At 38.8% G+C, this 26,428-nt stretch overlaps 1 protein-coding gene across 1 annotated transcript in view; it reads right to left on the minus strand.

Annotated features, from left to right (window-relative positions):
- Positions 1–26,428, minus strand: part of LOC5565984 (relaxin receptor 2) — a 263,353-nt gene that overhangs the window by 105,697 nt on the left and 131,228 nt on the right. Inside the window, exons 6-15 of the mRNA XM_021850982.1 lie at positions 25,141–25,252; positions 23,528–23,599; positions 22,799–22,867; positions 10,880–10,951; positions 9,486–9,557; positions 9,250–9,321; positions 8,485–8,697; positions 8,347–8,418; positions 4,384–4,455; positions 4,147–4,263 (exon numbers count right to left, since the gene is read on the minus strand). Of these exons, the coding sequence (XP_021706674.1) occupies positions 4,147–4,263; positions 4,384–4,455; positions 8,347–8,418; positions 8,485–8,697; positions 9,250–9,321; positions 9,486–9,557; positions 10,880–10,951; positions 22,799–22,867; positions 23,528–23,599; positions 25,141–25,252 (943 nt within the window). The remainder of the gene's footprint in view (positions 1–4,146; positions 4,264–4,383; positions 4,456–8,346; positions 8,419–8,484; positions 8,698–9,249; positions 9,322–9,485; positions 9,558–10,879; positions 10,952–22,798; positions 22,868–23,527; positions 23,600–25,140; positions 25,253–26,428) is intronic.

The raw sequence follows: 26,428 nt of genomic DNA on the forward strand, positions 1-26,428 counted from the left end.
TTACCTCGTGTACCAGTTGCTTGGCCGCATACGCGAAAGCTCTCTGGCTGCGTACGCGAAAGCACAAAATATTCGCCCTAAAAACCTGGCGAAAACAACTGACGTTTCTCACGTGGTCTTATATCAGCATTAGTGGTGCAGAGAAGCACGGTTATATCTTGGCACTATAATGGCACGCTATTTCGCCTTTTCTGGCATTATAATAGCATTATATGCGTATATAAAACTGACATGCATCAAATGATTACCTTATATGCGCATATAATGCTGTTACCGTGCCGCATTATCGTGCTTACTGGTTACTTTGGAGTACCTTGTACCTTTTAATTCCGCCCTGCTTATCTTTGACAGATGCGCGTATTTCGACTACCACTTGCAGTCTTCTTTGGTGTCAATCACTCGTATCCGCAGTGATAACGAGTAACTGACACTAAAGAAGACTGCAAGCGTTAGTCGAAATACGCGTATCTGTCAAAAGTAAGCATTTAAGGCGGAATCAAAAGGTACTTTAATCTTCTTTTTAGTTTCTCCAGTAACCATAAGTTTCAGTTGTGTATTCTAAGCTTTTCAGGGGATGTTGCAATATTTACTCGGAGAAGCGATTCCATAGTTTTATTATACACTAGTACTGCCCATAAAAGCATAATCGTCCCATATCGATTTTTCAGCCAACACCTTTTCTCAACGCAACATGTATGTTTTAGTATAAATTTTACTATTTATTTTACCATGCTAAATGTTGTGGAGAAAATAGGAAATTGATGCAGTCCCATATTGGAAAATAAGGCATAACAGTCTCTATATGATTTTTTAACTCTATTTGGGTTGCGAAACGTCAATTGTGTTCAAGTTTTTCAAACTTTGATCGCTGTTTACTCAATGATTTCTTTTTCCATATGGGTCAGTTATGTCTTTATGGGCGGAGTAGTCCCGGCAAACTTCGACTTGTCATCAAGTACAGTATGACCCATAAAAAAATGCGAAAATTGTTTGTACATGAATATAGCATCCACAAGCGTTATTTTCATTGTTTTTGCTTCTTCTTCTTCTTCTTCTTCTTTCTGGCGTTACGTCCCTACTGGGACAGAGCCTGCTTCTCAGCTTAGTGTTCTTGTGAGCACTTCCACAGTTATTAACTGAGAGCTTACTATGCCAATGACCATTTTTGCATATCGTGTGGCAGGTACGAAGATACTCTATGCCCTGGGAAGTCGAGAAAATTTCCAACCCGAAAAGATCCTCGACCGGTGGGATTCGAACCCACGACCCTTAGCTTGGTCTTGCTGAATAGCTGCGCGTTTACCGCTACGGCTATCTGGGCCCCTCATTGTTTTTGCTAGTGAATGCAATTTCTGATTATTGTAGTATATTCTGACATAACTTCGCTATCCAGGACAATTTTTGTCATATTTTTCTTACTGTCCCAAATAATGTAATAAAGCAAAGAAGCTCAAAGGTTTTCTCCGCCCAAAGCAAGAAACAGCGTCTGATTGTCGTATACTCTGGTGATAAACTTTCCACGTTCAAATACCAGACTTTATTGTTAAAATTTTTAGTTTGTTTGGTATCAGAGGATGGAGGAGTTCTTAGAGAACGTGTTTTTTATGATCACAATAAAATATTTTGCCAGGGTCATAGTTTTGAGGGCATTTGCGTCTTATAGGTTTGATATGCCTTTATTTGTTGTTAAAGTTGATTAAAAATTAAATACGGAAGCATATAACAGATGTTTTAGGATGAAATTTGTTCCTTCGTTTAAAGACAACTTAGATCAATACTGGCTCATAGGCAAAACTGAGCCGCTTATCACACTTATATGAAGGTTCAATCAAAGCTCTCCAAAATGAGCCGTTTTTTTTTTCGAAAATATGTTTAAGTCTCTATTGACCCAGGTATGAACCAATTCTATCATTTGATATGGGCGTTTACTGGAGACAAGGCATGTGAAGAAGCTGACGTCATCGTTGATGTTTAAGAAGCTTTCATCACACAGATATTGAACTCGACGTACGCATGATAAAATTTGAAGGTATGCTTCCAATTCCTCTCTGGTAAGGTGAAAGTAACAGATGAAAATCAAGTCCAAAGCGAAACACTGAGTCTAAAAAGATTATACAATACAAGTAATGAAAAATATTTATGTTTCATTCACATTTTCTATGATGAAAACATGATATGACGATTTTCGTATATTTTTATAGGCCATACTGTAGGCTTTTTTAAAACGTCGTGTAATTTCCCCATACAAAAAGACACATTTGTCTTCCCCCGATTTCCCGATTTTCCGGAGACTTTCTCGAACTTTTTCTTCACACGTCGCACCTCTTGTCGAGTGCAACAGCGGAAATTAAAGTCAAACCATTGAATCGTTCTCAAGCCATTTCGTGACACACAAACACCAACCAATGTCCGCGTCGTGGAACTTCTGGTCGTTTCTTGAACGGAAAATGTTATGTTCGGAGTTTGATAATTATGTTCAGATTGCGCATTCTGTCCGGGCGGGTGTTACGCAACTAACAATCGGTTGTGGATGCTTTTTAACCGTTCGATGACCCTGGAGGGATCGATTCTGCTTTTCGTAGAATTTTGAGCAGAAAAACCGACTATGTTATCCAAGGGTGTTTAGTTCAAACGCGCTTCCTTTCGTTTTCCGATTTTTTTTTCATTTTTTTTTTTGTTTACGCGTATCATTATTTTATATTTTATAAAATGCAATGACCCTGGAGGGATCGGTTTGGCTTTTTACTGGCTATTGAGCAAAAATATTACTGCACAATCGACAAGCATTTTGCGAAATACTATTTATACTATAAATAAACTTTTGTTTTCTCTTTTGATTGCCGGCATTCAAAAGATTAAATTGAATTGAATCATTTGTTGTTTAAGATTATGGTTTATCGCCAGCTTTTTAGGCGAATCCTGACAATATACCTTCCCCAACCTCCAACTCCGTAGCACTTATGAGGGTGTTGCTGAGTCGGTGGCCTCTCATTAAGTAAGTGCTACATCAACATTTCCTTCCCCTATCCCAAGTTACAGTAAAGATGGGCGTGGCCGGGAATAGTGATGTTCATGCTTCTAGTATTCTTGTTTATGATTTGAACAAGGTATACTCCCCTGCCTTGTTCCTGAAAGTAGTCAGGATGAGATTATTAAAATGAAACATGAATGTTGCTAGTATCCAATCTACGAAGTATACCGTAACTACGTTAACGCTAACCATCATAGTAAGCATGAAATTTTGTTTTTAGTATGATTCCATGAGTCGATATCGAGTCATGGAACATCGACTCATGGAGGTTTCACTGTATATCCCGTGTCCTTTGTTTAGTGCATGTCGTGTTATATTATCACTATTGAGAAGTGATAAAGTATTCGGTTATCTTACAGTTGTAATTCCTAACTTGATCACAGGAAAGGATTTTAATTGAAAGGTTCTGCTATTTACACCTTTTGAAGAATGTGGTGGGAACACTCTCCACAGGCGAGCCCCTTTATCAGTCAAAATCGGATCCCTTGATAAAGTCAAAAAATTACTACCGATATTGTCCATGCATCAGAATCCTAGTCCTTACTTCTTCAAACTAGAGAACTAAATTAATAAAAGATAAGAAACAAAATTCCTTATCTCAAGATCATTCTCGCCAACCGGGAAAACCGAGTCTTGTCACTTTCAACAAGGTTTAAAAATGTAACAAAGACTAAAAAATTTTTCCTTTGATTACTGTTTTGTTAGTTTGAAGCAGTCAGTACTAAGGTTCACTGGTAGATCTTTACCCCATAACGCACCACGAAAAGGTGATCTACCCGCGTTATGGGTGAACATTAGAAATGAAGCAAAAAATCGTAACAATCGTGTTTTCGTCTAACCACACATTTAATATTCCATATACAAAACATGCCAAAACCACAATCCATTCAACTCTTTTGAATTACATTTGTCAGTTGCATATAATCTAGATGATATAAATTGAACATGAGTAACAGCAATGTTTTCACACGAACATCCATCCATATCAAAAGTACTACCATGCAATAGACTGCATTTTACACTGTGTACGATATATTTAATAAATGTATTTTCAAAGCTCAGACCCCCCTTCAAGGCCCTCAAATCAACAACATATGACCCACAATCAAACTCACCTGGCCCTCAGCACCGGGTTGTCCAACAAATGGCTTTTGCTGCTGATTCCGTCGCCCTTCGGATCACACACCCTCACGTGAAGAGCCGCCTTACAGTGATGGAACTCGGAAAAGTGTCTGCGGTGACAAGGATGAAGAAGAAAACCACAATAGTGACATACCGACAAATCATTCGTTTTAATAGAACGGGCGATGGTGGTGGTGGAATAATTTATTCCCCGTAGGCAACTCACTTACATGTGATTTAAACTGGTGAGGTTCTGCAGCACACGGCTGTCTATTCGGGTGAATTTATTTCCCTGAAGATTCCTGTTGAACAAATGCAAGAAGAGAATTAGACACATAATTCCTTGAATGGAACGGCTTAGTTGACATGAGCAAACCAGACGCAATTTGACACTCTACTTGCACCAATGCAATGGTGCCGCTGTTTGTAGTAATCCTCAATCCAAACTAACCACATCCCTAATTGTTTACTTGAACCGACAGCAACTGGCATTAACCTAGTTAGTCTTTACACTAGTCAAGTACACTGAAACCTCCATTTACGTAATGAGTCGGGGGTACGTCGATTGAATTTTACGAAAATGGCAGCATGACATAAAAGGAAGTCCTTGAAATTCAGTTTATATGAAATTACGTAAATTGTGATCCAGAAAACTTGAGGGCTCAACCTCCATATGGTAGCTAAGGATTTAACAATCAAAATTTTGTATGAAGGAAACTCTACAAAATGACGTTGGAGGTTGCCTCGTTGAGATTTTTGAAATAAGTCTAATTTTCGTGAGTTGTGCCAAACAAATATTTAAAGTTCAGCAAAATTTCGTAAAACATGTAGTTTTTATACTTTTTGCAGATTCCTTAGCAATCTCTCTATCCTCTATGCTATACAGTAGTTATAAAATAAAGACGGATAAATGTGAACAGTTTGACCCTCTTCAAATTAAGATACTTTACATAAGAACATTTTGCATAATACATTTAGCTTTATGAGCGTTTTACATAAAGTAAAACTATTATTTTTATCCGGTTTATGGGGATGGGAACATATGTTTGGAATTGGATCACATTACTATTATACATCCGATTCTGTTTATGCACGGATTTTGTTTTACACGGCCGTGTAAAAAAAGTTTCCATACATTTTTTTTCGCCAAAACCTTATTTTTGCTTGAAACGTCGAGAAATGTTGTTACTTTTTTTGCACGGTTTTTGAAATTTTGAACTGAAAACTTTTTTTGCACGGTACGCATTCCCCGTGCAAAAACAGAATTGGGTGTATTCTGCAAAAACAAACACATAGAAAGTCACATTAAAGGTAGGATATCTTTGCCAAAATTTTTCCTTACAAAATTTCGCATGTATTAGGAATATTTCCATAAATAAAGAATAATACAAGCGTAAAGTTGAATACCTATTCTTGACAATATAAAATAAACACTTGTTGAAGAATTCATGGTTTTCAAACATTCAATAAATCAGTATGCAAAATTTTCGTACGACACACACAGGTCAATGATTTTTCCACGATTGCTCGGGCTCCAAATGACCTGAAAAAAATATGGGTTTTACGAAATTTTAATGAATTAGATAATTTGTTTGATATTTCTCATGACAATTATGTTGTTTTTTTCGGAAATCTTGACGGTTCAACCTCTTATCCCATACAAAAGTGCTATTGTAATATCCCTAGCTACCACTCGGAGTTTTCAGAAAAGTGAAATTTTGGTGTTCAAGGTCAACCTGGAAACCCCGTGGGAAACAATCAATAAGGACATATCTCCTTGAGTACCAAAATGGTCTCTAATATGGCACCTTACTCCCCCTTCACTTTCCGCTCCCTCCTTCCACGCATTACACAGTGTTTTCGAGAGCGATCACAAAAAATGATTATTTGAAGTTACTAACCATATTATAGAGGGGCGGTTTCTTAACTGAAAGCATTCCATAATGTGTCTTTCACAAATTACTAGTTTTTGAATGCAAACACGTAGTTATTGCTGTGATTTGTGTTGTAAAATACCACGCACTACCGAATCACTTCTTCTTCACGCACCGAGATATTGTTTGCTGGCTTTTCGGTGCCCGTTCTAAAACTCAGTTTCAATCGTATTTCTACTCACCGTATTAATTCAAAAATCTAATACGATAAGGTACAGTGGGGGAAGTGTTTCAGTGGGGTAAGTGGATCATTTGTCAATATTAAGCATAAATACAAGTGGGGCAAGTGAAATGTTTATCGATTTGAGCAATAAATTCAAAAACTAACAGTTGTATTCACGATTCCTATTACTTTTAACATTTGTTAAAGTGTTTCAATGAACAATAACATAAATAACACGTAAAAAAGGAACATTTTATTCTTGTTACTTGAAGTTTCTTCGGTTCAGCTATATTTGTTGAAATGATTCGACAACATTTAAACTGCAACATTTCCAATGGTATTTCTTACATCATAGGACAGCAATTGCATTTCTGCTCTGTAAAATTTTCACCGCTCGTTATTTGGTTTTATAAAAATCGAATTTGACGTCGGGAGAAATCAAACGGAATCCTCCAATAAAGTATTTCGAAACTTTCTTATGTGGGTAGACCTATACTCCATTTTTTATGTTTTCAACTAGCTTTACATAGACATTCCACTAGATTTCCGTGCGTTCTCTTATATTGGAACTTTTCACATGTTAATATCGTAATATTTGACAACCTTTTTTCAGAGAAATGCCATGATAATAGCTTTTAACGCTTTGAGTATAGTGTTTCTTGAATTATCAGTACGTTCTGTTATTCTATGATAATTGCGCACCTTATATACTTACAGCTACACACAGAGAAAACACAAATTCAATCTCTAATGAGAAACTTTTCACTTGCCCCACGTGATTAGAAAAATGACGGTGTTTCAATTAAGTTATTTTTAGGTCTACGTCGAATTAATTCTAAAACTTTTTTTTTGCAGTTTAAAACTGTCAGAAGAGACTACTTAGAAGTGGTACAGGAAATTATTTTCCGAAACTTTTTTACACCAAATATATGAAAAGAAGATTGTACGACGCCAACTTATTACGGAGTAGTAATTGATTGGTTAACAATCTTTCGCTCTAATATGCAATAATGGTTGAACAATCTCAAAAATCTCTTACCTATCGTAATGGTCTTAATAGCCTCAAAGTTTCACGCATGAGTTAAAAGTCAGTAAGATATACAAATAATTTTCACTTACCCCATTTACCCACTTGCCCCGCGATACCTTATAAATACTTATACAGCCATTCCATGAAAAACCGATCTAGTGGGTCTCTGAATTCCGTGAAAATTTGCTATTTAGTTCCTTATCCGAAATAAGGATACACGTATTTTTGGATTTTTTGATTAGGGTGACCATTTCCGAAATAGAGTGACCAAAAAAATCGCAATTTTGCAAAAATTTTATTTAAAAAAAAAATTTTAATTTTGAACCGTTCGACCGATTTTCAATCTTTTTAGACGAAATGAAGGCTAACGATTTTGACTTTTCAGGAAAAATATAAAATTTTATATTCAGGAAAAATATATAATTTTTTAAAAAATAAAAATTTTGCAAAATCGCGATTTTTTTGGTCACCCTATTTTGGAAACGGTCACCCTAATCAAAATATCTTAAAATACGTGTATCCTTATTTCGGTTAAGGAACAAAATAGCAAATTTGCACCGAATTCGGAGACCCACTAGATCGGTTTTTCATGGAATGGCTGTATAATAAAATCAAATCTTGAATTCAAGAAGATTCAACCTAGATCATCATGGGTCATATAGGGTGCATGCAGAGCTACTTGAGCACTTCCAAGATTCACTTTGGCATAGTGGGTTTTCTCGACCGAATTGTCTGAAACTTTGCAACAAGACGCACTTCAATACGACGCATATTGTGGCGAAATATGAGCTCAGTAGCTTTCAAAAAACTCCACTGTCGAAGTGAATCAAAAGTGCCAAGAATAGGATCCGGCTCCCTAGTTACTTCTAAAATATTTACTTGATTTAGCATCAAATTCCGAGTATACAAAGCATCGATGAGTATGTGCTGAAAGCATGCTGCGTAGCTTCAAATGCATGCCAATTCAATGTACGGTATATTACGTGAATATAATTTCAAAAATGGAAGCTACGTTAGTAGAATTTTCGTAAATGGGGGTTTCAGTGTCCATCCCACTCATACTTACATCGTGGTGAGATTATTGATGCCAGCAAATGAACCTAGCTGGAAGTGGCTTATTTCGTTGTCATTTAAGAATCTGCAACAGGAAACATATGGCGTAATGAGAGAACTTAGTCCCACGCCAAACCTATCCCATACTTACAACCCTAATAAATTCGGTAGTTTACTGAAGGTGTTGTTGGCCACCATCCGGAGGCGGTTCTCGGACAGATAGAGGTGCTCCAGTTTGGGAAGGTTCAGTGCGCCCACGGAAATGGTGCGGATTTGGTTTCGCGCCAAGGAAAGCGTTCTCAGGGAGGCAAGTATCGGGATCATCCCAAGATCCAACTTGGTAAGTTTGTTGTTGTTGAGGTACCTGTGAAACGTTGAAGAAGTTGAAGGAAATTTTAATTACTACTTCAAGGAACAATGAGCTTCGCAAGCCAATTAACGCTTCTGAACTGATGTCGTTTTACATGGAAACTACTTCACCATCGAAGAAGGGCAATTATAAACAACCTTATGCAAGTGGTATTTTCCGATCGTTTTCTTTTTCTCCGTGGAAGTAAGTGATGAAACTTGATAAAGTTCAAAGCTCAGTTGGATTCTGTTTGATTGGATTAATAAGAAACTGAGATGAACTTGAAGCTTTGCAGCTAATAATCATTTGCTTGAAAGAATTAGTAAGTAAGACGTAAATAATGTGTTACAATTTTCAATTTTAACGAGAATTCGTTACTGGATAAATTTATACTTTTCCAGAAATTCGATTTCTATTCTATTAAATTCACTCAATTGAAAACTCAATCCAGAAAGATCTATACCTTTTAATTATTGCACTGATAATAAAACAATGTTTCAAACTTTTTGACCAATCTTATTTTAATTTAAGCCTTCGCTTAACCCAAAACCAACACTGAGTACTCACAACTTATCCAGATTTCTGAGTGGCCGCAAAACTTCCGCCTCGAGTGACTCGATTAGGTTATCCCGTAGATCTCTGCATCCAAAAATCCGTTTCGAAAACGATCGCCATCACCATATGGCAGGAGCAATGAAAATACAAACAAAGTACAAATTACAACCCCTTCAACTTACCAGGTTGAGTCTATTGCACGGTTGGCTGGCACTGGCCGGCAAATGCACTCTATCACATGTACTTACAGCTCCTCCAGGAAGTCCAGATTGGCAAAGTTTCCCGCCGTCAGTTTCGTAATCTGATTTCCGCTCAGGATGCTGGTGATTAGAGGAAAAACTTTGTGCAGTCCGTGCGTCATAAATGGGGGGGAGGGGGGTGTGCTCTGTCATAGCTCATCCCCCATCTTGTTTCTGTTTATTGATCATTAGGGTGTCCCAAAATTTCACACAATGAACAAATGGTAGCTAAAGAAGTTACAATCAATTGGAATTTGGCTACACTGCCCATAGCTGCATATTTGTTACATTCGACATTTTTGACAATTTCAAGTTAATGCCGGGGAGAGTCATTAAATAATAAATACTTTCGATCAACTTACTGAAATCTGTGAGATTGTTCTAGAAAATTCGTTAAAAATACCAAGTTGTTTTGTCACATTGCTAAATATAACCGCATAATACTCACATTGAGATTATACGTGAGTCTTGTAATGTAGTAGCTATAAAATCTTCATCAGAATTATTTCATCAATTATAATTTTAGATTCCTCCCATACTGCCATGAAAAGCACACTTGGTATTCCATTTACTCAATGCGTGCTTTTTTCAAATGCTACAAATATGCAGTTATGGGTAGTACACTAAAAATCTTGTTTTGATATTACAAACGTAGGATAACTCGGTGTAATACGCCCCATCGGGCCAATACGCCCCTCTTCATTTTCACGGGATTGAGGCTTCTTTTACACCTAAATATGATCACATATCTTCAATATTCGCGAAAAAATGATGTTGTGCATATATGTTCTTTGGGAGGTATAAACAATCAATAGAAATTCTAAAAATATCGAAAATCCGGTTTTTGGCGTAAAATTATGCGTCCGATAAGCAAGCCTCACCGTAAATGAAGCCCATCCTTTACTATTTTACTTATTACAAAAACTTTTACCGGAAGAAGACTGCTAATGGACCCCTTTAAGCTTAGCAAGTGGTGGAATTCTCTTTGGAAACATTTCTACAACGCTGTGGACCTTTTTTCTATGGGAGGGGCATATTGCCCGGGTTGTTTTGAAACGTAAACATTGGGACCGTTTACAAAAAAAAACATCTTAAACGCTTTTTTGAAGCAACCTGGAAAGAGAAAGTTGCGTGCAGAGCATGACCAACTAAATAAGGAACACCTTGACATAAAAAAGTTTAGAAGTGATGCATTTGCTACAGTGATAGATCAGTATTTCCTTAAGGGGGGCGTATTACACCTTTTTACCTTATGTCGGGCTTTTTTCAAAATTTCAACGGGGTAACCTTTTCATACAAAATTTTGATTGTAACATCCTAAGCCCCCAAGTTCTCTGAAAAATTGAAATTTTGGGACACCCTACTGATCACTCACGACCGTGAAGCCGGAATTTGATACCTACAGTATGTGCAGCCAAGTGTTGGGCGGGAAGAAAATGTCCGGCAGCGATTTTAATTTGTTCTGATCCAAATGTCTGCGATGCGTTGTGGGCGGGATTTGTGGTATGCGAGAGGTTGAAACGGAGAGAGAAGATAAAATCAAACAGATGGAGTGTTTCAGATGTGGTCCGATCATTGAGATGATTGAGATGGAACCGGAAATGAACGCCGATAAAACCGGCATGACGTGAGCTCAAGTTGATGTTTGATTGTTTTAGTGTCAGAGAAAGTGAGGAGACTGAAAACTTGGTGTTTGATGGCTATCGAAGATGTTCTCGTTTTGAACTGATGTTGATTCTAGTCTTTTGTGAATTCAAGAACCCATTGTATACTTTTTGTTTTTCAAGTTTTCTATTTTATAAATGAAATTTTCAATTACAAAATCTGCGATTGTAAATTTATTGAGAAACTTATTGAAAACATGTATTGTGAATTTATTGAAAAGCACAGTATACAGAATTCTTTAGGGTGGTAGAATGTCGTGAATCGGATCGATAAGGTGATCTATTGTGATATAATCTACCAAACATGCTAAATAGGACTTGAACTTTGAATTTAGATACAATTTAGTTGAAATTGAATGATAAAATTTAGTTTAAATCGATTTTTTTCAACATGCCTGCACTGCCCATACTCGCATAACAGTCCCATTTATATATGAAATCCCATATAATATGGGACTGTTATGCGAGTATAGGCAGTGCAGTCTTCATATAAAATTCTTCGTTTCTCTTATATGGCAAAATACAATACTTTTTTGAACCACCAAAAGATAATATTTTACCATCGAAAATATTATGAACTTTGTCGATAATAATTGTTTTATACATGAAGTTTTAATTCTGTGACAAATTAAGCAAAAAAATTTCCGTACAAGCTGGAAAACTTGCATGCAAAATGGCTGAAACAGTCAAATTTAGCATTTTCAACAGTCAATAACTTGAAAACTAGACGTGCTATGATATTTCTGAAAACGGCAATGGACTCAGCAACCCTTAATTTAGTAAATAGCGGTATTTTTGTGCTTGAGACAAAAACGTGTTCCGCAGTGTGATATGTAGATTTTAGGCAATTTACAATTTTTTCGCGCAAGTTTATATATGGATTGAACTTTTGCCCCGCTGATTCAAACTTTTGATCGACTATGGACCAATAATTGTTTCCAAGCATTTATACAAATACTAATACACCTCAAGCCATCCTTATGATATACCTAGAAACGCCCGAGCATAAAAAGTCGAATAAGGTTTTATCTTTATCTGATTCCATGCTCTGAAAGTACGACTAAGAATTACTATTTTTACGTCAAAAAACAACAGATAGCCATAACTTCTCCAAAACTCAACTGATTTTTATGATGTTTATAGTGAAAGTCTCTTACTTGAATAGCATTCGAACCATCATGATATTTATAGGTTTTCTTTTGAATTGACTTAGAAATCTTAAATGGAACTCTTGCCCCATTCGAACTTTTACCCTATTTTACTCTACTGGTAATCATTAACGGGTGGCCATTCGATTAACTATTGATCGTTAACTAATTTCTAATTGTTCAAATTTGTGATTTTAAAAATTCGAGGTGTAGCCTTATCTTTACCTTGGCTCGAGAATACATCTGTGCCTTGTTTGTATGACAAATGATAAATTTAAATCAATTCTTTAGACATCCTTCTCCATAGAGTTACGACCCAAATAAGACAGAGCGTGCTTCTCACCTGAGGGTTTTTACTAGCACTTGTTACACAATTGTTAGTTAATTATACTTTGATGAATTATTGTCAGAATTCAAGATAATTTTCATACCACATTATTGACTGTTTTTTTTTTCAGCCACAGCAATGGCTGAATTCTCTTAAACTTATTAACTCCAACTACGGTTAAATGCAAGTGATATCTGTAGCAACTTTCTAATGGGCGCTAAACTTAAGGCCAAAAACACATGTTTACTCATTTTTTAATGTTTTTCGTATGTTTAAGCCCAAATTTGTTTTTATGTTTTGTTGGATTTTGTCACACCACTTGGTTTAAACTCAAATTTTGGGTGTATTTTGTTTTCCGTGTCCCTTCCGAAATGTCAGATAGGAACAACCCCAGTGTTAAAACTAAAACCCCTGTGGTGTTTTTGTCGACTAAGCGAACGTCAAACATGATCAGAAGTGTCAAGGTTCATTTATGGACCCAATTTTTAAATTAAAGTTTAAATTTGATATAGCCGTTATTTGAGCGGGAAAATTTGCTAAATTATTTGCAGTCATATGCTCTTTCGTGTTATGAAATAATATCAAGATTTCATTTAACATTTTAGGACCCTATTGGCAGTAGAACTTCAAGATTTTTGACAAATTTTCGACAGCTTTCGAGTGGTTCCTCGATTGGCCACGAAAATGTTCCACTTTCTTGCCGGCCGCTGAAGAAAGTCAGTGCAGAACAATTTCAGAATCCCTCCATACAAATATTTTTACTTCTAGGTATGAAAATGACTCCAGAACCTTGACCATCAACCCGATGAGTAGCTTGGCCGTCATCAGCTCCAGACGTGGCAGCGATATTTGGTTTACTGCACGTCCGTAGACGACAGCAGCGTATACAGCTTCAGAAGCATCGGCGAATCGAATTTTCTCGATATTATGCAGCGTCTCCTTCAAAGAAATCCAGAAAGATCGGCTACGTAGAAGGTTCGCCAGCTGGTGAAAACGCTGAAGAGCGATTCGTTCACGTTCGGTCCCACTAGCGATAATTCAGTAACACCTCGGAAACACTCTTGCTCGAAGCGTCGTAAACAACGCAAAGTTTCGTCGTATCGCTGTCCAATTTCCACACAGCAAGATGTGGAAGATAGAAGAAGTGTTCCAGTGCGACCGCCACCTCGCATGGCGGTATCTTCTCCATGTGACTAAGCCTCATACTCAGGCATGAACTGCTGGTAGTGCTTTTATTATTCTGGATCGATACTGCATTTCCTCTACATGGCCTTGTTCCAGCTTGGAACTATCGAAGGGTAGTTGAACTGAATATCGTCCAGTTTCATTCTGAGAGAGGGTGGGCAGGGCATGCGACGTGTTAAAATGACCACAAAACTGATAGTCGTAGATTGAATTCTGCGCAATGAGTATGCCTCGACCGTCGAATAGCTTGCCCTGTTCTAGAATGGAAAAGAAGGCTTTCTATTCCTAATAAAACATCGATTTTAATGCACATGTTGCAGGTTGGATCTGCGAGTTGTACCTCATCCAAGGCACCAGTGCCGATGTCAAAATGTTGACTCAATTGATTCTGAACCAGATGAATCAAAATCAAAGCATCTACCATGATGACCATACGATCGTCGAATCGCGATAGGATCTGTAGTGTGATCGCTCCTGTTGTCTTCTAGACTTTCAGTCGGCGCGGAAGCAAAAGAGGAGTGGAAATCGGTACTGCGGTGTGACAAGACAATTTACAACCGTCTTCAGCACTTAAGCTGCACAGACAGAACGATCACTAACATTACGCAACGGACAACACAAAACACCCAGGGGCCCAGTGATGATTTTTTTGTTTGACGGAAAGTTTCCACCGACTGGAGCGGGAATCGAACCCACATCTCGTGGCACAATACGCCTAGACGACTGACGCCGCTAACCACAAGGCCACGAGGCCCACAATCGTGTGATCACTCTGGACATAAAAAAAATGCCTTCAACAGTGCCAGTTGGGTTGCGATCGCCGAATCGCTGCACAGATTGGAGGTCCCCGAATATCTTTGTAAGATTTTGAGGAGCTACTTTCAAAATCGTACATTGATCTACGAAAAAGACGCTGGGAAAAGGTGCACAACAGTCACGGCGGGCGTCCCACAGGGTTCTATTCTTGGCCCGACCCTCTGGAACGCTATGTATGACGAAGTGTTGAAGCTGAGCTTCCCCCGGGGTGTGAAGATCGTTGGCGTCGCGGATGACGTGGTGCCCGTAGTCATCGGCGAATCACTAGAGGAAGTAGAGATACTTGCTACTGAAGCAGTAGACGCCGTGGAAGAATGGATGCGAGGAAAGAAGCTTGTGTTAGCCCATCACAAAACCGAAGTTGTGATGATAAGCAACCGAAAGGCAGTGCAGAAGGCGAGACTCTCGGTTGAACAGTGTACCATCGACTCAAAGCGGGAAGTCAGACACCTGGGAGTGATGATCGATGATCGGCTGAGCTTCAACAGCCATGACGATTATGCATGTGAGAGGGCCGTGAAGGTGATATCAGCTCTATCCCGGATCATGCCCAACAACTCAGCGATCAGCAGCAGCAAGAAGCAACTACTGACGAGCGTGTTGACGTCGGTACTCAGATACGCTGGCCCCATGTGGGTGACAGCACTGCAGACGAAGAGGAACCGCTCCCGGCTGAACAGTACGTTCAGACTGATGGCTATGCGTGTGGCGAGCGCGTATCGTACGATATTATTGGAGGCAGTCTGTGTGATTGCAGGATTGATCCCTATAAGCCTTCAACTCGAAGAGGACAGTGAGTGCTACAGGGACCGACGCACGCGGGGAATACGGAAGAAAGCCAGGGATGGAACAATGAGAAAAAGGCAACAGCAGTGGGATAGCGCTAAGAACGGTAGATGGACCCACCGACTGATTCCGTGCCTTTCGATGTGGGTAAACAGAAAACGTGGAGAAGTGAACTTCAACTTGACGCAGTTTTTGTCTGGTCATAGCTGCTTCAAGAAATACCTGAATATGTTTGAACACGTAAGATCGCCGTTATGCACCGTTATGCGGCGGTGTTGACGAAACCCCTGAGCACGTGGTCTTCGAATGTCCGTGCTTCGAGCATGAGCGAGCCTAAATGACATCCGTCGTCGGCAATGACGTTAATGTGCACAATATCCTCCAACGAATGTGTGCTGACGAAGAGAAATGGGACGTGGTAAACAGGACAATCGTCCAGATCAGTGCTTCCCAAACTTTTTTAACTTTCGCCCCCTTGAGGCCAACATTCATCTGGAATCGCCCCCTGATATGTGATTTCAATATTTTATGAAATTAAGTGCTGTACGTTTCTTAAATATCGATATCCCAAAACTATTAGGAATGATTTACTAGATTACAATTTATAATAGCAGTTTAAACTATTTTATATGTAATATATGCATAGCCTTGTGACGTAGTTGGGATTACATACTGATTTATCTTTTATTCATAAAATGACTGTAATAATTTTCAGAAAATGTGTATAATAAATGTTGGACGTTTCTGGGAACGCTTTTTATATGAATATCCAGTATGTTTTTCAATTAATATTTCAATGCAATACATAAAAAGGGTATTTATTCTTACACCAAGAAAAATTTGTCTCTAAAATGATTTGTAGCATGAGAAATTATAAGAAAGAGTGCAACCAAATCTTCTTTTTTCTATGAAAAAGCTGGGTGCCAATGAGAGAAATTTTAGCTTTCTAAACTCAAAGTTCCCACATAAAAAAACCTTATATAAAATATTAGGCATTTGCAAAAAGTTCTAAAACTTCTCAGATACATGTTTTGTACATCCAAAATATGTTGTGTTTTAAATGCTTTCTGTGACTATTCAACTGACCTTGTAAAAATCTCAAATACAGATCATTCTTCAAACTCACATGATATTAAAAAAAAACTGAAAGCATGCGTTTGACAGTTATCAAGTGTAGTCTTTAATAATTTTATAAAAGGACATTTTTTTCTTCATCCAAAGGCTACACAGACTGAACAATCACAAACATTAGGCAACGGACAACAACAACATTTCAATTTTAAAATAATCCCGATCGGAGATATAGCGATCCAAGGTAAAATAATCCTGGAATTAGTTAAGATTGGAATTGATTAACCTTCAGATGTGTGTCCTAAAAAATATATAAGTAATTATTTACAAATGCTCTCGTGTAAGCCTTTTAGCCCCCTTTCTGAATTTTTCGCCCCCCAAATTCCATTTTACAAATTTTCGCCCCCTTGAGCTTGAAAATCGCCCCCAGGGGGGCGAATTCGCCCACTTTGGGAATCACTGGTCCAGATGATGTCTCTTTTACAACGAAGATGGCGAGAGGTGCAGCAGCACTCAACACAGCGGACAGCACATGGCTCTGAATCGTCGGACCGACCTTGGCGCTTGACAAGTCAGCCTGTTGAAGCGAGCACATGAAGGAGACCAATGGGCGCGACCGGAGTAGGCTAGATCCTCCGCCGGGGACTAGACCGAGTAGAGCGAGCGTAGCGTAGTATCGGTAATAAGTCGTCGAGGCGCCTGCAAACCGGAAGCCATCCTTCAACCGGAATCGCTGGATCGACCTCGGCACCTCGGCGAAGCAGCGGTTAGCACAATAGCCTCCCTCATGAAGTAATGCTAAGAGGCAGTTCCGGGGCTCGTGGGCGAAGGTGGATTTAGCCGGTATGGATTCAAGTCCGACACTCTGGCGCACGATGGACGAATTCGATATGACTAGCCTCCATATCGAACATGAAACGCTGGGTTAGTTCGTAAATGCAATTTACCACCTTCTAACACTAAAAAAAAGAAAAAAAAATACACATACATCTACCGGAGTAGTAGGGCCAAAACTCCAGAGGCTTTAGTGGATTCAGATGCCAGTACCTGCAGGCTTGATAGAAACTCCTCTGCGAGGCAAAGAGGAGGTGATTTTGCCGTTTTTTGAGGACAAAAAACTGGACTCAAAATTTTCAACACAGATCCTCAAGCGATTCGAGTGAGAGTGCAGAAAAAAAAATGCGAGGATTTCTTCATTTCTGTTGTTACGATGCTCACCTTTACTCACATTTCAAAAGAACTCTTGAGTCTGCCGCCCGAACAAGATAGTCCTCGGGGAGTTGTGGGAGCACCCTTTCATGATGGAATTTTACTATGTTGTGTTTTCTGTTTCATTTTCCTTGCTCATTTTTCGTTGCCTCTCTGCTTACCTTTTTTTCGCTCCCTCGCAAAGAGGCAAAGGCAGCACGCTGCTCTAGAGTATTTCACCGAACTCTGATGATGTCGAGGAGAATTATCAAGCCTGATTACCTGACTTGCGCCGATCCTACTCTAAATATAGTACCCCATAAAGGACTATGTCAACCCAAGCATGACATCCCTACTTGCATAGAAAACCATGAGATCACAAAGGCGACTATTCCAGCGAAGATAAATCTGGACAAACATTTGAATAGGGCTCAAGAGGTCTTGAGCCTTTTTTTAGAAACGTTGCTGTTGAGCCCTCTTTAGCCCACCCACGCAAACTAACACCCCTATCAGCAAGATTAGTGTTAGCTCTTCCTGATAGTGGTATTGGTGAGAGTGATCGAGTTGAATTGGGCTCAACAGCGTCTTGCAAAGCCAATGTTTACCAATGTTGATGTGCCCTTTTGAAATGTTTGTCCAGAAATAGCGGTTTTTGAGGGGAGTCATAAGAGATGATCTATCAAAACAAAAAACTAGCGGAATGCGAAGAAGAGGGTTCTGGACTCATCAGTAACCGGCTGAGGCTCTCGCCAAGAAAGGAGGCGAACAACATCCACTGAGAATAGTGTGGGCAAAAGCCTTGACACAGTGACGACAGCAGGCAAAATCCTAGACACTGTGAGGTGATTGATTTCCCGGAACTAATCGAGGCCATACATTGCAATAGAGAGTACCTCCAGAAAAAGCAGGTGGATACTGAGCAACACGATGTCATCATCGAGTTTGTTAATCACAAAAGCAATATTAGCAAGGACTTGAAAACAAGTCTGCTGAAATTGCGATAATCAGTCTTAGCTGCAAAGCAGGACTACGAGAAAGCCAAGGCATAACTTGGCAAGACAGAAGGAAAAAAGACACTATGTTATGCCAGACAGCAGTGTTTTTCTTCACAGGCAACGCGACCCGAGCAGAAGAAAATAACTACTGAATACCAAATTGAGGTATACCATACCAGATAATTTCCAATACTTACAACCTGAATGAGCCCTGCATAGGAGGTAACATACCTCAAATAATACCTTCTGCATATTCCACAAATACCAAGCTGATAATTATATCAGGTATTGTAATACCAAAATAATACGTGATGGATTTTCATATAAAAGTATTTTTTTTTTAATAATAGTTCAATATCTCCAGCAGTCCTCAATACCTATCGGATACCAAAATGTAGTATTTTTAATTGTTTTAGACATTTTTTTTTTCAAATACCATTATAATACCAAAATGAGGTATTGACAACTGAACTATACCTAATTATGGTATGATACCAAAATATGGTATGCATAAGTTATTGCGAGTTATTCTTTCCTCCTCGGGGAATATATCAGATGCAGTGTTGGGAAAAAATCTGAAATTCACTCTACAGTAGTCAAACAAAGCAAATCGCAGTCAGCGAAGCCAGAGAAACTCACGCCTACCGCTGCTGTAGGCAAAGAGCCTTGAAAATTGCAAAACACCCGTTGCTAAGGGAAACCCAAAATTACTGTAGAAAAATGTTCTATTTCCCGCTGCATTTCCCGCATTTAGAGCCTTCAATGACACTACTGATTTAGAGAAAATCATGTACCCAATATAGACTACTTGATGAGATTTACGATTTTAAGGCGAAGTAGGCCGTCATTGAAATTTGTACGCGTCGTTAATGATTGTTGCTAATTTATCTCAAGATTTCAAATCAAATAAAATCAGCTTGTTTGGCACTGAAACAGCCTAAAAAGTATCAGTATAGGGAGTCGATGCCGGTTATGGACCCTTTGCGTATTATGGACCCCCTACAGAAAAACATAAAATTAACACTCAAAGCAACTTCATTCCTATGAAAATCCACCGGGGGAACTTCGATTATATTGTTAGTCAGCAGTTTCAGGCAAAATATTTGGTTTGAGACGCATAAATACAGATATTTGAACAGTTTTGTAAATGAAACCACACAAGAGGGTCCATAATACGCATTTCCAGGTGGGTCCATAATAGGCTCGTCGGCAGCGAGCCGGATTACATGGGAATCAAATGGAGGGTCCATAATACGCAACGTCAAATTTGTAAACAATCCTATTATGGACCCCGGGAGGGTCCATAATAGGCATTCGGACAACAGTTTTTTAAACGCATATTTCGCTGAAAAAATCGAATGATTTTGAATGTTTCATAGACGTACTATGAAGTAAAGACATTGAATTTGTTGTTAGGCTCCACAAAACGTATATGCGTCTGAGATATCATTGCGGGAAAGCGTCTAGAATGAATTTCGGCTACTAAGGGGTCCATTACTAGCATTGAAACCCTACTTTATGCATGTTAGCGCGTATAGTGATACTTTTTCAAGTTAATAAAAACTATCATGACTGAGTTTTATCATTTTGAAATGCATGCTGAAAAGTCATCATTATTGCCAAAACGAATGACGGGCTACTTAGCCTTAAACTACTGTAGTGAGAGAGCCGCGTGATTTTCGCGAAATTAAAGCCTACTACCAGGTCCGTCACACTCGGGCTCAGATTGTGTACCACTTCTAGTACTGCATTTGGTCCCTCGGTAGTACAAAAGGTACCCAAGTTTGACAGATCGCAGTACACTTTTCACGGCATTCTAGATTACCTTATGAGCCAAAAAATTATGTGCAACTGCAAGGGACATCGGGGTCTTTAATTTGTCTTTGCTACTACTATTATCATTCCCAGCACTGATCAGATGATATTATTCGATAACCGATGCGAAAGAGGGAACCTTCTGAGGATGAATACGTGGCGAAAAGACGGTTGCTTTCCCTTAGCAGTCGTCCTCCAAAGCGGAAAAGCTGGCACGAGCCAAGCTCCGCGATCAAGAGGACATGTCAACAGTGGAGAGGCCAACACCACGTCTAAGCCCAAGAAAGCCTAAAAAATTAACCACGGGATGTCCATCCAGTCGATCGTTCAGATAGCTGAGGTGGCAATCGAGCATGAACGTATTGGGGCTGCCCCTTGGCTATGCCGACGACATGACCCTAGCGGTCTATGGCGAAAGGATGGAGAAAGTAGAGTTTACAGCAGCGCACTCTATTTCCATAATTGAGGAATGCAAGAAATCTACGAAACTAGAACTGGCCCATCACAAGACTGAAATGGTGGCGGTCAACAGACGCAAGTCCGTGTAAAGAGCGCTTATCTCGGTAGGTGATTGCACCATAGAGTCCAAGCGATAACTTAGGCATCTTGGGGTAAATGATCGATTACAAGCTCAATTTCGCTAGCCACGTTGAATATGCCTGTAAAAGGGCATCTACGGGTGTAGCAGATGACGTGCAACAGTGCAGCGCCAATGGAGCGTTGACCAAGATTCGGCTGCAGAAGATTAGCCCTACCAAAGCTGATTCCTTGTAACATTGTTAAAAAATCGGCTAGAAGAAGCAATTTGCCTAGGCTACTTCTGCTACGTGTAAGTGCTATATGCATTGGCCCCTCCCCGAAGATATACCGTAAGGTGGTGAGAAAAGTGTCTGAGGCCATGGCCTTGCAAGGGGTCTGTACACCACCTTCAGTGTATGGGCCGGTTTAAGTAAGTCGACGGAGGTGCAACATCCCCACTCCCTCTGAGTAACCTTATCAGGAGTCTGATTGCGTATTTCCACCTTGTAAAAAAAGTACGATATACACATGCAAAAATGGTCAATTGTCAAAGAAAAACTGCGGAAGTGCCCATAAGTACACTAGGCTGAGGAACAGGCCCTGTCCCAAATGGGACGTAACGAAAAAAAAAAGGTATTGGACGGGAACAGATTGAAGAATTATCTTTAGCGGGTGTCAAGCGGAGCACCGTGTTCATCAGCTGAGGAAAAAAAATCCGCCATTCTACGTCTACATTTCAATCAACTACAATTCTAAATTAAGAAAAAACATATTAAGACATCCTGTAAAAGTTTATATGATCCATCTAGAAAAAGTTGAAATTATGTTGCAGATTAGTGATATGCTTAACCCATTACAGAAATACTCCGTGATTCTCTGACAATGGAATGAAGCATTCCATTTCTTCGAGCACGTGTATGAATAATTTAATCGTAAGATAAAACGTTAAAAGCTTAGCATAATCCCTATATAGACAAAACGGAAATTGAAATTGGCATCAGTGTGGATCATTGCAGATGTACTTTCTTTTCAAACAAACTCTGTGAGAGCAGTGACGTTATCAGGAATGTCATGATAATTTTGCTCATGCTATTTTGAGGTCCCCACATTTGTGAATACACCATTGCTTTGAAGCTAATGACCATTTGTGAAAAAAGTCGAAAGCTCTCCTCGACGGAACCACTTACGATGAAAAGGAAACGTTCCATTTAACCGGAATCCATGCTCTCAATTTGGCCAGCGACCTTCAATTCAATTAAGCTCGCACAGATTTTAAAACCTAGCAAAGCGAATGAGATTTCCTCGCTTCTTGGAGTGGTGGTTTCCCCTCCTCCAGAAACCAAAATCGTCGAAATAAAGCGCTTAAATTTATCTTTAGCTTTCCATTCCAAAGGGGAAGAGGAAATGCTTCTAAATACATGACCATCCAATGACGGCAAGCCACAACTAACCTCCAGCAGCGTGGAAGCGTAGTTATTCGGCAAAGATCTTTCAGCAGCAAAACCTTGGATAAACTTTGCACAATTAATTTTGTACAATTACTGCTTGCTCTTGTCCGCATTATCTAACGAAACATACGCACACAAAAACGTTATAGATGGTTCTGAATCTCCGGAAATTTAGCTGCTATCATTAATTTATTCTCCGATTTTCGACACCTCCTCAATTAGATGGACAAATGCCAACAGAATCAACTGCAGATCCAATTTATCTAATCAACCTATACCTACACTTTTACGAAAGCTTTGCTCCGGAAAAACCGGATGGATGCGGATTGTAATTTGTCCCGTGTCGTGCTTATACTTACAATGCATAAATGTCGTTCAAAGTCCGAGCGGGCGGTTCAATTTCTTCTATCGAGCAGTGTTTTAGGACTCTGTGGAAATGAAAAATATGAGAAACATTAGCTGTATAAATGCCCGACCAGTGGATTGCAACAGAGTTAAAGCTCTACAATGAAAGTACAAACAAACATTTTTCATTCGAATGAATTCGAAAATTGTATCGAATTGACTTTATTTTATGAACCCTAAATATGACGGATGATAAGAAATACCAAAACTATTAATCTTCCATTTCCGTTCCGCTGGCGATCAACCATTTGATGAAATTTCACCGAAACCAGATAAGCAGACAAAAATCGTTTCATTTTCTCTGCTAGGACAGAATTTAATCGACAGATTTATTTTTCTAGGTACCAAATCAAATCCCATTTCTAAAAAGGTACACTCGACGACGTCTGCAACTGAAACAGATCAAATCGGAAAATCTATGAGATGCGAGTACGTGGAACCGAAAAAGCGGGATGAAATGATCCGTCACGTTGGAGCAACAAATCAACCCAGACATGTCGTTGATTGACTATAAAGGGAAATCTATCGAATGGGGCAGGAAGGATGAGATTCTTGTTTATGTTGGGTACATTTTTCAGAACAAACAGCAATATGTGTTGAAACTATCTCTGGAGAAGGGCAAAAGTGATGACTCAGAAAGCAAACATAAAATGTGCAATGCAATGTGCATGGAGTGTACTTACAAGGTGTCGAGTGCCGGCAGCTTCTCGAAGACGTTCATATTCAGCACTGGGAACCGGTTGCCAGTCAAATCCCTGCAAGAGATGAATGTGTTGAAAGGATAAGAAAAAGACAAAATCAGTTTTCACTCCGGCGTTGCTGGAAAATGGTTTATTTGAGGATGATGATGATGGTGAGTAACTTGGTTATGCTAAGAGAATGATGGAGCCAATATTCTTCGTGCACTCGAACACAGCACTGTAAGGACTGTAAGTATGTCTTCATATGTAACGCTGACACATTGTCAAGACAACTGCTTAGGAATGCGATATGTTAAAGCTTGCGTGTAACATTGAATGGAATACAAACCAAGGTAAGGATATGTCGAAGCCGCCAAGTTCAATATTGACAATGAAAAGTGAATATGACAAACTGAGAAAGTGTTCATCAGGGTTGGTTAATATTGCTCGTTCGTTGAATGGTAAAGAGGACGAGCTGTATAATTTTCTAACAGCAAACAACATACATAAAGCAGTAATTATTGAAACTTATTTAATACCTGGATCCAAACTCAAAAGAGAGAATCATTTTGGAAAACTCTTAGGAGACTGATTTGGAAGTAGTGAAAAATATCATTGAAAAAATCGAAAATATAAAAGCCCCTGACGATGACGGAATTTTTTACATCCTCATCAAGAAACTTCCAGAAAGTAGCTTAGTTTTAGTAGGTTGATATATTAAACAAATGTTTTAGGTTAGAATGTTCTCCTGACAAATGGAAAAATGCCATGGTAGTACCAATTTTGAAACCGGACAAAGATCCTGCATTAACTTCCAGCTATCGTCCGATCAGTTTACTTTCCTCCATCAGTAAATTTTTTGAAAAGGTAATTTTGAACAGAATGATGGTGTCCACATCGACGAAAATTCATTTTTTGCCAATGAACAGTTCGGACTCCGCCATGGACATTCGACCACCCATCAACTTTTACGTGTAACAAATTTGATCCGTTCCAACAAATCTGAAGGCTACTAGTCTTGCTCTTCTAGACATAGAAATAGCATTCGGCAGTGTTTGGCATGAAGGTTTGATCGTATAATTAAGAAACTTTAATTTTCCAACATACATTGTTAAAATATTTTAAAGTTATATGTCAAATCGTACACTTCAGGTTAATTATCAGAACTCCAGTTCTGAAAGACTTCCTGTTAAAGCTGGTGTTCCCCAAGGCAGCGTTTTGGGAACAATATTATACAATATTTTCGCATCTGACTTCTGAGCTACCACAGGGATGTCAAAAATCTTTGTTTGCGGATGACACAGGCCTCTCCGCCAAAAGACGAAGCCTGCGTGTAATCTGTATTAGATTGCAAAAAAGGTTGGATATTTTTTCTATCTACTTGCAAAAGTAGGAGATTAAAAATGGTTCTTCAATTTACGAAAATGTCTTCCAACATTCAAAAGCAATAAAATCCATGAAAATCTGTCGATAAGCGAATGTACCATATAAACTACCAAGCACCATCAATGACACCACAACAAAAAAAAAACTTGACTTTGCAAAGAAAGATCCATTCGAAACTTTCTCAAGTCTTATACCTAGAAATCCTCCCCCGTAAAAAGAATTCTACTCACAGCAGGGTGACGTTATCCATGGGCAGTGAAGTCGGCAGCACGGTAAATCCCTTATAGTCGCACAGTACTTCCGTGACGCGACACTTGCACGAGATGTTGAAATCATTCCAAGCTGGCGTTTTCCAAAAAACGAGATGTGGTGCATTCGATGAACAGGAAAAGAGAAGTAGAAAAAATATGGACATAAGTAACCATGAAACCGTTTTACACATTCCGCGTAGTTTGGATGTGGGAGGATGCTGTAGGGGAAGAAGTAGAAAAATGAACTCGATGCTGTTTGCCGAGGAATAACAAACTTTTCAGATTTTTTCAACACACACGAGAGTATTAGATCGTAAATTATAATGTTATTATGATACAGTGTCAATTGAGCTGAAAACATCATTAAAAATAAACAAAACAAGTATATCAAAAACCAAACATTAAACTTTAATCTTTTGTGATTTCTAGCATGAAGCTTTTAAGGTTTTTCAGCGAGATTACTGTGATAATAAATTGGTCTTACATCTAATGAATTCCATGTCAAATCCGTCAGTCGCCGAACTCGACCATCTTCGATTGAAATCCTATTTTACATATGACATATTTGAAAAGTTCTAGCCTCGTAATTATTGGTTTTGGAAAAAGAGTTGTAGGTACACTGATAGGCAAAATAAAGTGCCCACCTTACCAGTTTTTGGATTTCTCTCAATGATTTGGTTCAAATTAAAGTTAAAACACTTAAATCTTTTTTGATATTTTATTTGTGACTAGTGGTCCCGGCAAACTTCGTTTAGCCATCAAGTAGGCTGATGAAAAACGATATTGATCACCCCATATGAAATGACAGTTCCGTTCACGCACGTTTTTCCAACTTTCCCGGTGAATATCTTTGGATTTATATTCACACAAACACGTCAGAACCCTTGACGAACAAAACGGAGGTAGAATCATTCAAATCCGTTGACCCGTTCGTAAGCCATTTCGTGACATACAAACACTATTCAATTTTTATTTATATAGATATTCTTTTAAAGTTGCACTTACGAAAATTTGATAAAAAAAGAGTTTTACTTAAAGAAAAAGAAAATCAATATGTATTGAAAAAAAATAGTGGCAAAAAAAGTGCCCACTTCTTTTTTGACCCCAGAAAAGATGATTTAAGAAAAATAAAGAGCAATTTAATAGTTAATGTGTCGGGGCTCTCCTTCGCTACTACTTGTGTGGTACTGAATGAACATTGTCATAGATCTTGTCTTCCAACCCTGTTATGATGGTTGACAATCAAACGCCTGTTGAAAGAACTCCG

This window comes from Aedes aegypti, chromosome 3 (genome assembly GCF_002204515.2).
Source record: "Aedes aegypti strain LVP_AGWG chromosome 3, AaegL5.0 Primary Assembly, whole genome shotgun sequence".
Lineage (NCBI taxonomy): Eukaryota > Metazoa > Arthropoda > Insecta > Diptera > Culicidae > Aedes > Aedes aegypti.